The sequence below is a fragment of the Brassica rapa genome, chromosome A06 (assembly GCF_000309985.2).
Source record: "Brassica rapa cultivar Chiifu-401-42 chromosome A06, CAAS_Brap_v3.01, whole genome shotgun sequence".
NCBI lineage: Eukaryota > Viridiplantae > Streptophyta > Magnoliopsida > Brassicales > Brassicaceae > Brassica > Brassica rapa.
This window is the reverse complement of record NC_024800.2, coordinates 11,815,791-11,831,940: the sequence shown is the minus strand read 5'-3', so window position 1 is coordinate 11,831,940 and position 16,150 is coordinate 11,815,791. Positions and strand designations below refer to the sequence as shown.

General features: G+C 31.2%; 2 protein-coding genes across 2 annotated transcripts in view; one reads left to right on the top strand and one right to left on the bottom strand.

Moving 5' to 3' along the window:
* LOC103873306 overlaps nucleotides 1-16,150 on the top strand; it is a 728,778-nt gene that overhangs the window by 665,390 nt on the left and 47,238 nt on the right. The window lies entirely within an intron of this gene.
* LOC103873310 (uncharacterized protein At1g24485) overlaps nucleotides 1-16,150 on the bottom strand; it is a 19,322-nt gene extending 3,172 nt beyond the window's left edge. The window contains 1 exon segment of the mRNA XM_033272659.1: nucleotides 31-16,150. Coding sequence (XP_033128550.1) covers nucleotides 31-100 — 70 coding nt within the window. The 5' untranslated portion in view covers nucleotides 101-16,150.

The window sequence follows — 16,150 nt, the reverse complement described above, 5'->3', positions numbered from 1 at the left end:
AATGTTGGGGAGTTTTATGTTTGTACGTACTTTCTGCGATTGAAAGGATTGTGGCTAAGAGTGAAAAGAGAGTGCTGAGATGAAGAAGCGCCGCCATCATCAACGTAGCTTATTAACTTAGATACATGCACAGAGACGTAATATATAGAATTAAATGAAGTATGTTCATATCTAGTTGACTTGACTTTTTGAGATTACCCAGCTCATATAATATTTCCACAGCGGTTCTGATCTGGATTTTTGTTTTAGAAAATTATGATTAAGATAGGGTGTCAAAACCAACTAACTCGCCACATTTAATATGTTATGCAATTTGGGAAAATATGTTTTGCCCTGTAAATGAGCACATTTGATTTTTAAATTTGAACTTTCACTAAAATAAATATGTTTTGCGATATCACTCAAATTACCCTAAGTGATTTGTACTTTCTCAAACAAAAGGTCAAGTTGTAGTATTTAGAGATCGAATCCACAGAGAGCTAGGTCACACAATAGACTTTAGAAATTAATGTTAAGCTAGACAAACGGTTTATAAGGCAGTAAATAAATGAAAGCAAGGTGAACAAGACAGTTGTTTGATTGGTTGAGGTTGTAATCAATAAGGAGCAATAAGTAGACTTAGGGTTTCTATTCAGATAATCAGGATTATAATAGTATAGAAGCTAGAGATAAGTATTGGATATTATAAAACTCAAACTAAGAAATATTCTATCAACTTCTGTTTGTTTAGAATATCTACTATCTGGATCTCAGATCTCAACTGTCGTTTGTCGATCTGGAAAAAGTATCGATCGATGCTATCAATGGATAGTCGATCAATACACCTTTCGAAATGTTGATCGATACACCTATAGGGTTGTCGATCGATGTTCCTTCCAGCAAGCTTTACCGAGCATGTTTGAATTATGTTCACTAAGTTTCCTAGATCAATTTCCGTTTGTTTCTAGCAATCCTAGCACAATACAGGTAAAAAGACCATGCTTTCGCTTGCGCCTAATTATCCTAATATCAGAGTTCTAGTTCGCGACACTAGAACACAAGCAGTAAGAACAATTCTATTGATGTATATCACTAACAACTTAGCAGTTCTATATTTTGGGCTAGTTCTTCATAACCTATTTGAACCCTAAACCTATAGGTGAATTGTGAGACATGGAAGCAATAACACAAATCATAGTCTGAATAATAGATAAGAAATCAATGATAAAACCAATAGAGTTCCAATCAATCTCTGAAAGAGAGTTGATCTTCTCTCCAAACCTAAGATAAAATAATAGAATAGAATAATAGAAAGCGTAGCCATCAACAATGGCCTAAAAACACAGAAATATGGTTTTAGATCATCCAAGGGCATCTTGGTAATTTATGGTTGCTTCTGGGCTTTAGTCGGTCTTCAAATATACTCGGACCGCGTTCTGGCATCACCGTCGATCGACACCAAAGCTGTGTCGTCGATCGACGTTTCTTCATCTCCTCAACAGCTCTCTCTCGCGAGACAAACTAACCACACTTCAGTAAAACATGCATAACTTCTGATCTAACCGTTGGATTGACCTCAAACCAGTGACATTGGAAAGCTATATTATAGCTATATCTTGTGTCAAATGATCAGCTCAATCTCACCGTGGGAAGGTCTATATCCATATATAAAAATCTGATATGTCTATATAGTTATGTACCTCAAAAGACTCCAAAAGGCTCCAAAATACCAAAAGTGCTCCAAAACGTACCTGAACCTGAAAATACTCTAAAACATACTCCAAACTCATATAATATATTTTAAAACACTCATATACCATGGCTAAAAGTGGATAAAATCCATGGTATATCACACCCCTAGACTTACCATTTTGCTTGTCCTCAAGCAAAACAAGAATAAATATGTGAAAGAGGTTTGAAAACAACAAGGACTCACACAATTTTAAACTTCCTACTTTTACCTCTGCAATGCTGCAAGCCACATCAAATCAGTGCCAATTTTAGACGCACTTCATGTACTAGACCTTAGCTTAGCAAACAAACCATCTAGCCCACTGCTTAGCTGATTCCGTCTGACATACCCTTTTACTGACATTATTTCTGCATTTAAACGTGTAGGCTAAATCTTGGAGTATCGATCAAGGGACACGTGGATTCTTACTCCAGTAAGTATCTAAGTACACATGTAGTCTTATTATGGTTTCTTTTCCTCTTATATCTCTTATCTGAATCTTTTTTATCCTAAATCCAATGCTAATGCAGTCGATCTTATTCATCTTTTTTTCGATTTTTTTTTCTTTTCTTTTTCTTTTCTTGGTAAGTGTAGGCGAATAGTGGGGTCACAGGAGACACTTCTACCCCTCGCTTCCAACAATGTGTGATCATTCCATTAGACAAGAATAATGGAGTCGCATGAGACACTCCTACCCCTCTAAACTGCATGAAACCATTTTAATCTTTTATTCTTATGGATGCCGAAGAGAGGAGAGAAGAAAATGAAAAATTTCCAGACTTATACCTTTCAGACCTGACAGAAGAATCTAATCCAATGTAAACCAAGCCCCAAGACAAGAAAGTTAAGTTTATTAAGGTTGGAAGTCAGCTTTGGTTCCTTCGGACTTTCTTAGCTAGCATGGATGTTATTGGCAGGTGATCCACTTTTGCATTTCCATTCAGTACACCTTGCAGTCAATAACCTCAAAGAATGGTGCTAGAGAGTGGTTAGATAGTAAGTAAAATTGAAAAATTTCCACATCCCTTTCTTTACTCAATAAAATTCAATAAATATAAAACTCAAAATAAAGCACAATATTAGTAATACATCCACCAGATTAAAAAAAAAACACTGTCCTCATTGTTATACAGTCTAAGATTGGTGGAAAAATAAATCATAAGTATGAAATTAAACAAAGTAAGATGATATACCTGCTCGCTGGATGTGAATGGCGATAGACACAATTAAGTGACCATAGATCGATTCTCTTGATGTTTTGTCGAATGACACTGATCAGGTGTCGCACGATGCTCATGTGAAGTGGTGTTGACCGACGATGATCAGGTGTCGGTCCATAATGGTATATAACCTCTTTTCCTCGGTTCTCTTTTTTTTACCTGAAATTAATATAACACAAAAAATCAGAAATAAATAAAACCAGAAATTATTTTTTTATTTTTATTTTTGCCGATGAACAGTATCGCTGCTACAATGTCGATCAACGTTTCTGCTACAATGTCGATCGATGTTACATTGCCTCTGCTACAGTATCGTCACTGTTCATCATCTTTTTTCTGAAATAAATAAATGCGAAAATCAGTATAACATAAAAAATAAATAATTAAAACTTACCTAAAACGGGTTGCCTCCATTCAGAGCTTATGTTTTTGTCATTAGCTTGACTTTTGGAGATTTTATTTGGACCGGATGAGAATGTGAACTTTCTTCAGAACAAGTCTCAATGTCTCTCTTTCTCATTTTGTTGATGCAGTTGATAAAAGCTCTTGCATAAATTTTCCCTTTCTCTCTCAGCTCTGGATCACATAGTACTTTAACCCTAGTAAAAGGTTCTGGACCTCCTCTGCAGCGCACTCTATACTCAAGACTTCCCTCTTGACATTGCGAAGGGACTAGTGACACGCAATCTGCATCAACATTATTTTTCTTTTTCTTCTTCATCTTCCTAATCCTTCCTCTAGACTTAGACTTTTCAGTCTTGGTCTGTTCTGAAATTCGAATGGTGTCAACCGATGCTAATGGCTTCGTGTCGATCGATTTTGAAGGCTGAATGTCGACCAATGCTGAAATATGAATGTCGAACGATGCTAATCATAGTTTTGCAAGCTCGCGATTTGAATCAACTGTAGGTGCTGGATCTTCAAACATCTCTATTCATGAAATAAACTCCTCAGTGTTCTTCTTCTCCACGGGATCATAGAAGACAGTTTCATCAACATTAGTCCGGCACATCTTATTCTTCTTGAGATCACAAAATTCCCCACTGTAGCCATGAATGCTCTTCCAAAAATAAGTGGAGATGTCTTCCCTGATTTGATATCCACAACATGAAAGTCCACATAGATAATACATTCCCCTATCTCCATGTTAACATTCTTGATCATTCCTGCTGAGTTTTCATTGGAGTTATCCAAGAAAGTGAAACTATCTTGACAAGGCTCCATCTTTAGTCCTAATAGCTCAGCAGTGTCGATGGCCATGATGTTGACTGCAGATCCAGTATCGCAGAGGGCGTTTGCAAAATTCTGGCTATGTATACAGCATGGAATCAAGAACTTTCCAGGATCTTGTTCCTTCTTTAGTGTCCTCTTGGGTTTACGGCTGACCTTGTTGAATAGCAATTCAATGTCCTTATCTGTCTCTCTGCTCTCTCTGAAAAAATTACCAAGTCTGTACTTATGATAGGCAACCTCGAAAGACATATCCTTAAGAACCCTCTTCACCCTCTTGTGAAATCCATCAAATTCCACTTTGTTAACTTGTCTCCTGAGGTGTTAAGGAATATAGGGTTTCCTAGATCTCACTCTTTCCCCAATTGGAATCCCTTCTTTTGTTGCCTGCCGTTCCATGACAGGTTCGTGTCCGTCCATTTGATGCGATCGACACCTGGTTTATATCGTCGATCAACACTCTCAAGGAAAGAGGTTTCAACTAGAGTCAATTGCTCTTGCTCTGGTGCATATGCAGGTTGCTGATTGGTCTTTTATGCTGTTCGTAAACAAACTGATGTCTGAGATGGGTTTTGAGTTCTGTTCAAGCGGTGTGCATCGAGGTCTGGTAAACGCAGTTGACATGTCATAGGAGATTGTTGATCATTGCTCGGCTGCTGATGTCGCTCGGTGCTCCTCTGTTGTTGTCGATCGATTACGTCGTGATGATGCCGATCAATATCGTCTGTTTTAACACTGTACGAGATGGGAGGGTGTGGGTGTCGAGCAGAAAATTCTGAATGTCGTTAAATTCTCACTGTTCCTGTACTCTTCAGGGGGTGTCGATCGATGCCCAGCTGATATTGTTGATCGGTGCTCAGCTGAAGATGTCGATCGATGCTTGGCTGACGATGTCGATCGACGCCAATGTGAGCTGCCAATGGATATGAAAATTTTGACTAGAAAAGCTTCTTCCTCCAAGTTCTCATACTCGATCACTTCCCTGGAATCATTATCTAAGATATCATCAACCTAGTGCCTCTCACTTTCTACAATTTTCCCTTTAACCAGAGCTTCTTGCATCTTCATAGCTTTTGCAGTCTGAGAAACCTGGGTATCTAGCGTCATGACATGGGTGTCCAAGGCTTCAAATTTTCCAGTCAGCTTCTTGTAGACAAAATCCAACCTCGGATTTAAGTGGTCACTCATCTTCTGCTAAATTTTCAGGATCTTTTCCATTATAGATTATATCCTCTGAATATGGTCATGATTCTCATTCTTCTCTATAGCCTGTTCCACCAAAGAGACTTCATATACATAACCAATGTCGGCCTCAGCAATCTTGTCACCATCCATTGCAGTCGATTTTATCTTGTGCATATCCAAATTCTTGGTAATTTTGCTTGATACCAAGTTCTCAATCAATTTCTTAGCTTCCTCTGGTTTCCTTGTCTTGAAGTTTCCTTCGCTTGCAGTATGCAGCATTATATGATATCACGCATCAATATCCTGACAGAATTATTTCAGCAGCTGAATCTCTGTAAAACCATGATGTGGACAGTCCCTTTGGTATCTCCTAAATCTGTCCCAAGAGATTGTGAATGTTTCAGTAGGTCCCTAAGAGAATGTCCAAATCTCATCTCTTATCTCTCCAGGATTTGCATCATCAAAGAATTTAGTCAGAAACGCAGTCTTGACATCATTCCAGGTAGTGAGAGATCCTGGTGGTAGGAGCTTCAACCAACTTACCGCATTCCCAGAAAGAGAATATTTGAATAGCTTGCAGATGATGTAGTCTTTGGTTGCTTCATGCTCCTGGATGCCCAAAACAAATTCTTCTAGTGTCTTAATATGGTCTAAAGGAAATTCATGAGGAAGACCATGAAAGGGGTGGTGATCCACATAAGAGAAGTAGGCGGGTTTCATATCAACTCCATGGATTGTTGGAGGTTGAATCGTAGACCTGTTGGTATAGAACTGACTAAGCCTGGACAATTCTACTATAGTTCTCTATCGAAGAACTCTATCAACCTCAGCAGAAGCAGATGCTTCAAGGTTTACAGCCCCATGTGCATCTATTTTCTGACCTGCTGCATTACACATATGAACCCCCGGGGACAAGCAGGTCTCCATTCTAATTCCTTGTCAGCACAAGAGTCGCAACCATGTTGTCTGTTCGTGGTTCAGTATCGATCGACGCTCATAGCTCTATCTTGTATCAAAGGATCATCTCAATCGCACCATGGGAAGCTCTCCATCCACACTTAAAATGGCTCCAAAATGCTCCAAAATCACCAAAGTTCTCCAAAACGTACTTGTACCTGAAAATACTCTAAAATATACTTCAGACCAATATAATATACCCTAAAACACTCATATATACATTTGCTAACAGTGAAAAAATCCATGGTATATCATTTTGCCTTTTGGGTTTGGCGCGTTGACACTTAAAACATATACATTCGGTTAAAAAAAATCATATATCTAGTAAATAAAATATTAGCAATATAAGATAAGTTGATTAATAATTAAATTAAATTATAAAATTTTATTATATAAAGTTTGGTTCTTCCAAATTGTTAATTAATATGATTGCGATGCATGAAAATTATATATTTATGATTGTGACATGTGCAAAATAACAATTATCATCTAAATAGTTATTTAATAGTAATTTTTTTTTAAGTTTTAAACAAAAGTGTAAACAAAGAAATTCCAAGTACAAATAATTATTTAATAGTAGTATTTATTTTCCTAAATGTGGGTTTAATATAATTACAAAATAAAAATATTAATTTAAGATAATTTTCATACAAATTAAAATATTTACATTTTTAATAATTTTATTTTAATTGTAGTGTTTCTTTTTAAATAATCTTATTTACAAGGCTAAATTAAAATATGGGTTTAAAATAATTACAAATCTATAATTTTATTTTAATTGTAGTATTTAAAAAACAATTATTTGCAAGGTCAAATAAAAATATTGGTTTAACAGTTTTGCACCCATGAATTTGGTTTTCATATCTCTTATATACTAAAGCACAAGTCACATGGCCAATCAAATTTTGACACATAATTTGTGCTTCAATATAATTTTTAAAACTAAATTAAAATACATTATCAATACAGTTAAATTTTCTCCAATGAAAAAAAAATTGCATAGATCTAAATCTAAACTATTCCTCATTCAAAGCCACGATCACCCACTTCAATTTGAAAAATTAAAATCGTTTCTTCTCTTTTGTGCACCAAACTGTAAAATATTTCAACAACAATTTTTTACAGACATATCTCTTTCTGACGGGTTTCTTCATATCTTCTTTTTTTTTTCTACATAAATTTGAAACTTTTATCATTAAGTTTCATAACTTATGCTGCAAAATCTGAGTAAACAAAAAAAAACAAGCATCAATCTTTGTACTATTCAGTTTTTGAAACTATTTTATTTGCTGTAGATATGCACGAGAAATCAAAGCTAAAAGAAGAATGAGAAGATGTGAGCAATCAAAGAAAAATTAGGATAAGATATGTTCTGAGCAAGGTTGCAAGGGTTGAAGACGAATGGAATTAGATGGAGTTGCAGAATATTTGACCATTCATAATTCAGGTAAACAGTAATTTTGTTACTTTTTAGTCTTTGCAACTCTCTTTTTTTGCTTAAACCTGAACGTCTGCAACTGTTAAAAAAAATTAATTTTAAAATTATTTTCTGTAATAAATTTTAAAATTTCTCAAGTTTTCTTTTACAAATTTCCTCGGATTTTTAAAATCGAAGACATAAGATAATTAATAGTGTTAGATATACACCTTTCCATAAACCCTTTAAAATAATAAAACAGTTTTCTATTGGATTAAGAAAATCTCAATTTATGACTTTTAATCTAAAAATATAACATAATAAGTAATGTGGTTAAAAATAAAAACAAGTCTTGAAAATCAAAATTTTAGTTGTAAAAAAAATTCATACTTTTAATCTCAAAAATAAAATTTAATCTCAATATTTTAGAAATATATTGCAAACATGTAACCATTTTAAAATAATATAAAAAATTATTGTGTAACCTCTCCCCCGTTCAACCTATTTTTTAAAATTTGAATGCACCAATGTTATTAGGTTCATAAAATATTTGACAGAAAATAATTTAGCTCTAAATAAGAAAATATAACATTATCAAATAATATAAAGACAGTAAAATTGATCCACACAGGCGGTGATACATCATATCTAATAATTTGTAATTGTTGTGGAAAAGAAAATTTAATATTTAACATTTTCTCGGTTTCATATTGAACATAGCCGTGCGAAGCACGGGAGATAATCTAGTATATTAATATAATCAATGTCGACAATTCAAAATAAACTCACAGGAATAAGGATTGGAAGATATTTCCAAAAATGTGCATATAATTATGGACGAAACTGATTTATTTGAGATAAAATTAAAAAAGAAAATTTCAATTTTCATATAAAAGTTTTAAAAATTCATAAAGAAATAAAAGTAAATGTAATATATATTATGTTTTGTAAATTTATTTATATGTGTAACTTAATACATTACTTGAATTTTTTTTTCTGTTTTGTCAACTTCTATAGAAAAGAACTGTGGAAACAACAAACACAAAGAACTAGAAGAATAAAAGTAAGAAGAAACGAGCGACAATTTTTTTTTTAAAAAAAAAAAAACACTTTAGACTAAAGTGATATTTTAAAATTTATGATATATGATTGTTTGATTTTCTTTATTTTCTATTTTAATATCAATGGACGTCTCTTTTTTTCATTCACTTAATATAACTTCAAATTATTTGTTACTACTATTCTTCGTAATCTACTAATAATAGCAATCCCAATTAATTTCAAAGGTTGTGAATTCCAATTATGTTGAAAGGTTGTGACTATTGAAAAGTTGTGACCAGTCATATAAGTATCTTTTTAAAATTGAAAAGATGTGAATATTCAAAAAAATTGTAAAGATACCATTTAATAACTACTTATAATCGAAAAAGTTGTGACTATTCATACATAGCTTGGAAAACTATAAATATTTCATGTTATTGAGTTTCTTATTGTAATTTTTCACAATTAATTAAAATTTGTTTTTGATCATATGATTTTTTTTAATGTAGGGTATTTTTTTGTAATGATGTGTCTCTTTAAAAAATATTTTAGAGATACCATTTTAAAATAATTACCTATAATCTGAAAAATTATGACTATTTGTATATAGCTTTGAAAATCTATAAATAATCCATGTCCATGAGTTTCTTACTGTAAATCTTTCACAAACTCTTAAAACAGTGACGAAGAAAGTTTTGTGTAGTTACCTGGTTCCAATAGCGGATGTAAGAGGCCATTTGGACGGGGGCACATAATTTTATTTCATCAGATTTAGTTGTAGGTTTAGAGGAGCATTGCATAAGTTGTATACATTATGCAAGGAAAATAAAAAAGAGACGGGGCACGTGACCCCGTACGTCTTCACCTACGTCCGCCCCTGCCTGGTTCTAAATATTTTAGAAGATTATCTGACAAAAAAATATTTAAAAAATATTCAAATGAAACATTATTAATAAAAAATTGTAAGAAGAGTCATTCGTGTTTGGCTAGCAACAAATCTTAAACGAAACAATGAATTTATTAGTCTAAATTTTCTTCTACTAGATGAAAGGTGTTTTTTTTAAGGTGTGTTTTTCTTTTTTATAATTTTTTCATTTGTGATCATGTCACAAAAGCCTGTAAATTTTGGTAACACAATATCCTTTTGAATGACATTGAGATTAGAATATGATAGTTTAATAAATTTGTGGAAGCGTAAGTGGATTGGCATACCTGCCCGAATGAATGCATTGCATGCTGTTTAATTTGGTCAACCGTTTAGTGTTTGTTGGTTTAGTGATCAAGAATAAAATTAAAAAGCCATGGCCATTATTTGTGTGATGAAAGGTTACACCGGTTCATGTCAATGTGTGCATCCATTATTAAACGTAACATGCATAAGCGCTTGTGTGTATTTATATTTGTTTTTGGTAATAGTTGAAAGATTATTAGATTAATTTATAAAAGGTCATAACTTGAAATAGTGAAAGGTGGCAAACAAAAGAATGGTCATATAATTCATTTTTAAAATTACTAATTATGGTTTATATGAAAGAATTCAAATAATAAATCAATAATTATTTATATCATTAAGAGTGTTCCGTGTAGTTTCTGAAACTCATTATTTACATATTATTTTATTAATTTAAATATATAATAGATGTATAATTTAAAATGATTCTGCTGTATTTTAATAATATATAAATTTTGTGTTATGAAATATTACCACAATTTAAATCTATTATGAAATATTAACATATAATTAGGATAAATTTATCTATTAATCATTAAAGAAATGTTATAATAGTATGATTGATCATGATTAAAGAAATGTCATAAATAACATTTGTAAATGCATAAATACAATGAAAAATCTACAAGTTTGTAGAAAAATAGATCATAATCAAAATCTAGGGATAAAATAAAGTAAAATTTATAATATACATTTCTATGGTTTGTGGATCACATGTTTTTTTTTCATTTAGAATATTTTTTTATTGATTTGGTATGTGGTTATTTCTCATTTTACTTATATTATACATCTTTACTGTTCATGAAAAATAAAAAATATGTAATTTTCTCCTTATTTTAGTATACTTTGATGACAAATGAACTTCTTTGACAGCAAAATAAGATACTTTATATAATAGCAAGTTCTACAAAATGGCATATGCTTTTTAAAAAAATTAGTTCACGATAATAGGTTAAATGCATAGATACTTAAATATGTGTGCATTTACTAATTGGTACTGACATATTTGTAATTTATTACAAGTAGCCTATAAAAATATCTAAAAATGCATGTATGATGATTTTGTAACACATATATTTTCCAAAAGTAATTATATAAAATGTGGCATATTTTTTTTATAAATGAGTTCCCATGCGACATCGCACGGGTTTCTTACCTAGTTGTTTTAGTAGCATTTTATTGTTATCACATTCTTCATAAATAATCATGAAAATTAAGATGTTGTCATGTTTTTTTTATATATGTGTTTGGTCATATGAAAATCAAACACCTATTTGACATAATTTTTAGTGTTTGGTCATTAAAATATATTATTATATCATTGACATAACTGATATTTATAGGTGTTTTGTAAAAAAAAAAAATCAAGTTTCATGCATCATCTTATTACATTTTTGGTTTTACTATTTTTTTATAATTCATTTTTGTTAAGTTGTTATAAACAAAATAAATCATCAAGAAATAATGAATTCAGAAAATTATTTAAAACTGAATCAGTTTAATAAAACAAGTCTATATTGTTACTATAAAGTGAGTAGCAAGTAATTAAAATAATAATTAAGAACAAACGGGAATGAATTTTCTCTTATTTGATGTAAAGATAAATATTTAATTTTATTTTATTTTATTAAAAATCTTATATATGTATAATATAATATACTCTATCAAAATAGAGTCATATTTTTATCTACCATGAAAATTATCATTTAAGTTTTGGACTTATTCATAGTCCTACCATTTAATATACACATTGATTACATAATATACTTAATATTGACTTAATTACTTAATCTACTAATAGTATATGATATTGATTGGGTTAAGAATCTGTATGTTACCATATTTTGTGGAAAAATTGTTAAGTCTTTACGTAAAGACTTAAGAAACAGTTAGATTTTATACAGATAGTTAATCACAGATAATCTTAATTTACCATATTTAAAATTATTTGAATAAATTTCAAATAGTAAAGAAAAGTTAGTTACTTGAGTCACCATAATAAATCTGCACGTATAACATTTAAATAAATAATTAGATCAATTTTTTTACAGTAAATTATTAGATCGACTTAGAAATAAAAATATAATTTCATAAGTCAAAAGATAATATAACTGTTCACTGATGATTCTTTAAAATCTCTTTATCACAATATTATTAATATATTTTCACAAAGTTTGAACGATCTCAAGAAACCATATAAGTAATATGAGATATTTATGTATTTCTAATAATATAACAACTCAAATGGAAAAATAATTTATTTTTATGAGAATGAATTTACATGAATAATTTAGCTAAATTGCTAATACAACTTCAGTCACTCGCTTTTAGAACCAAACTGAAAATATTTATTGAACAAATATTTAATTAAAAAAAAAACAATAATCAACAAATATATTGTATATATAATACATATTTTTTATTAGTTCAGTCAAGAAAAAACAATCCGCGTTTCAACGCGGGTATTATTCTAGTTATGTAATTAAATTGTTCTATACATAAAATTATAATTTAAGGTTATATGTATCTTTCTTTTCTGAATAGTTTTTACTATAACTGTAGATCCAAAGTCTGAAAATTGAGTAATCACTAAGAAAAAAAAGAAGAGAAAACGAGACTCCAATCTATATATCTGATTGAATATCATATATTTAAAAGGAAATTACAAAAACTTCTTTATGATTATGTTTTCTTCATGTCTATTACAATAGCTACTGCAAGTTATTTTCTTAAACAGTCATTCACACAAATGAGATTCAGAAACATAGTCTTTATCATGCACATATATTTTTGTGGCTACAAGAAACAAAGCAGTATCAAACAATATAAAATATTAATAGTTTTGTTACCTCTAAATTACATGATAAAAATGTTGATCCATAAATGTATCCATAATAGCCGTTTGCTGTAAAAAATATATATTCTATTGGTGAACAACTAAGATTATTTCCAATTCACCTTTCTATATTTTCTTCTAAAGTGGAGAAATTATACTTTAAATGTGAATTTGATTCAATGTATGATTAAATAATAGAGTTCCTATACTTTTAAGGGAAAATATACATATATGGTATTTTTGTTTCTAAATATAGAGTTGAAAATATCATTCCATTACATTTTTTGCTTGAAATATAGAAACTCTATAGCAGAGTCGTACATTGGGAAAACTCACCGCTATAATGGAATTTATCTATTTTATATAGAAAAATATATAGAGCTCAAATGGAGATATTTTAAAAATGAATAAACCATGAAACCAAAATATATAAAAGATAAAAAAACACACCAAAATTAATTCTGAAACCCTACAATGGCAACATAAACATTACCAAATTACCATGAAAACATTATAATATTTATGAACAAGAAGAACAACATAGCAAGTTACAAACATTAAAGAGCTTAAGAAAATCTATGACGTTTACATCGATTTAATTGGTTTTATTCAACTTTCAAATTCTTTGTATTTACTCTTGAAATAGAAGTACTAACTAAAACTTATGCGAAAAAACAAATTATTTTTCCTAAAATAAATTTCACATAAGATATGCAAGAAAATCATACAATTTCACTAAAAGTTTCTCATCGTGAAATTAAAACAGTAACCAGTGCAACGCACGGGTCCATTTTTAGTTTAAAAATAAAAGTGAACTATAACGATGAAGTATGACGTTTTAAGAGGGTGTCTCCAATTTTTTTCATCAATTTCTCGAATGAGAACCTATGCTCAACTCGTACCTGGACCTCACTGTATAAACACCTGATTTAGTATAGTTTGAGACGTAAGCATCAAGTGTGAGAGTCTGACTAGGCCTCAAGCCAAGAATATGGGTTACATCGTTGAGTTGGAATAACTGACGAAGTCGTGAAACATCCCACTCATTTGTGTCCCTACGTACCAGGTTATAGACGAGCATTTCAGGATCTATATATATGTCCATGGTAGGGATGATTCCTCAAGCGGAACGAGTTGGGATTACCAAGTTTCATGGAAGTTCTAGGTATAAACCCATGCCTCCCTCATTGAAAATGCCGAGAGCAGTTTTGATATCTTGACGTAAAGGAATATTTACATTCTTTCCAAAAAGAATAGAAGATTTTGGTTTTATCTTATTCTGGTGTTCACCGAGATAAAATACTAATTTAACATACATTATTTTTACATATAATGCCTTTGTATTCGAAAGTTCAGGAACTGTATCTCAAAATAAACTGACTAGTCTTTTACATATTATGCTTCTCTTTTTATGCTACATCTTTAACTAATTAGAGCAATTATTTAAGGCAATGTTGGTCACTTAGTTTTTCTTTACACCAGGTCACTTATATTTTTGTATGTAACATGCCAAAGAAGAATTAAGTTTAGGTTCAACTTATTTGACTTAGCATATAGTGGAATATTGAACGTCAACGGCCTTTGTATATAGCACATTGACTTTAAAGTAAACGGCTCCGCTCCGCTCCGTCACGTTCATCCATCTTCCGTTACATGTACATTGTATTGGTATATATACAGATGTGTGTATATCTTAAAGAACTCAATAAATATATTTATCGTAGTGGGAACAAAATGGTTGAAAAAACTCATGTGTTCAGCCGACTTCCCCGCATCTCACCGTCTCTGCTAATCATAGACTCTAACTGGTGTAGGGCTCAAAAGTAGATTAAAAATGGAAAATCTTAGAAGTAACTGAACCGAAAGAATATTATAAAAGCCGAACTCTTTAGATACTCTGTAAACTTCGCTGTTTCTCTCTTGTTATGTTTTTGGTCAGAGATTGATACATTATGCATATAATTAAAAGAAAGCAGAAGTTTAACAAGAAACCTAAAGATGATTGCAAGTCCAAGGGGAACTACTGAATCATATATTAAATATGAAAGAGTTTACATGAAAATCAAAGTGGTCCAGTGGTAATGTAGTTTGCATGTTTGACTATCTAACCCGAGTTTGAGTTGTAAACTCACCTTCAGTGGTAAGAGCTAACATGTAAGTTGAAGTCGTCTCGTGGTTGTTGGTTAATTATTTGTGGTTTGGTAACCCGAATGGGTGTGAACTATATACTTGGATAATGATTAATCGCCATCCTTTCCTTAAAGAATATTTCGACCCTATTCCAAGCCTTTGTAGATAAGACAATCAAAGTTTCATTCTTGTTATAGACTAAGATACAAAAATAACAAATAAAACTTAAGTGCTTATATGTGTTTCTTCAAAAATCTTTGATAATCTTCGAACAATAATGAATCTTCATTTCTCTCTCTTTTACTAACTATTAGTTTTTGATCTTCAATCTTGTTTTACAAGTTGTGATTCAAGTTATAATTTTCCATAGCCCACAACTCTTTATATAGAGTATTAAGGGTTGCAATGGTTAGCACCAATAGTTACAATGGTTAGTGAAGAGTTACAACCATTAATACCAACAGTTACATTGGTTAGACAAAAGTCACAATGGTTCATCACCAAAGGCTTTAATCACCAATGGTTACAATGGTTTATCGCCAAAAGTTGCAACCATTTACCACTAATAGTTACAATCACAAACAGTTGCATTTGTTCATCTAAACAATTACAATGCTTCTCTTTAATGGTTACAAGGATTCACTTAAATATCCAACAGTGGTAACACAGTTTATCTTTTTCCCATTCAACCCATTTTCGAGTAATGGTCGTGAGTTTTTTTTTAATATTATATTGTAAGGTATGCATTTTTTCGGGTAGGAATCAAAAACGAACCGATACGCACGAGTAGTAATGGGAACCGCCGAGTAAAAAGGTCATACGATCCGAACTAGTCATTTTTGGGTTGGTTCCAATTAAAATGTCTAAGACGTCACTCATCTCAAGCCAATGGCATTTTGGTGTTCATGGAAACATCCATCACTTAGTCAAACTTCATCATCTTCACTCCAACCTTTACGTGAACAAGTGTTTCAACTTTCAACATTAATAGAAACTAGATTTTAACCCGCACGTCTTTGCGGATATTTTTTCATTTTATAAATGTATTTGATATTATTACAAATATTTTAAATATACAATTTCCATTTTAATATTATATATTGTGTAACTCTATAATATTATTGTTTGAATTTCTTATTCGGCATTATTAATATATATATATATATAGTGATTTGTTTAATACATTTTAATT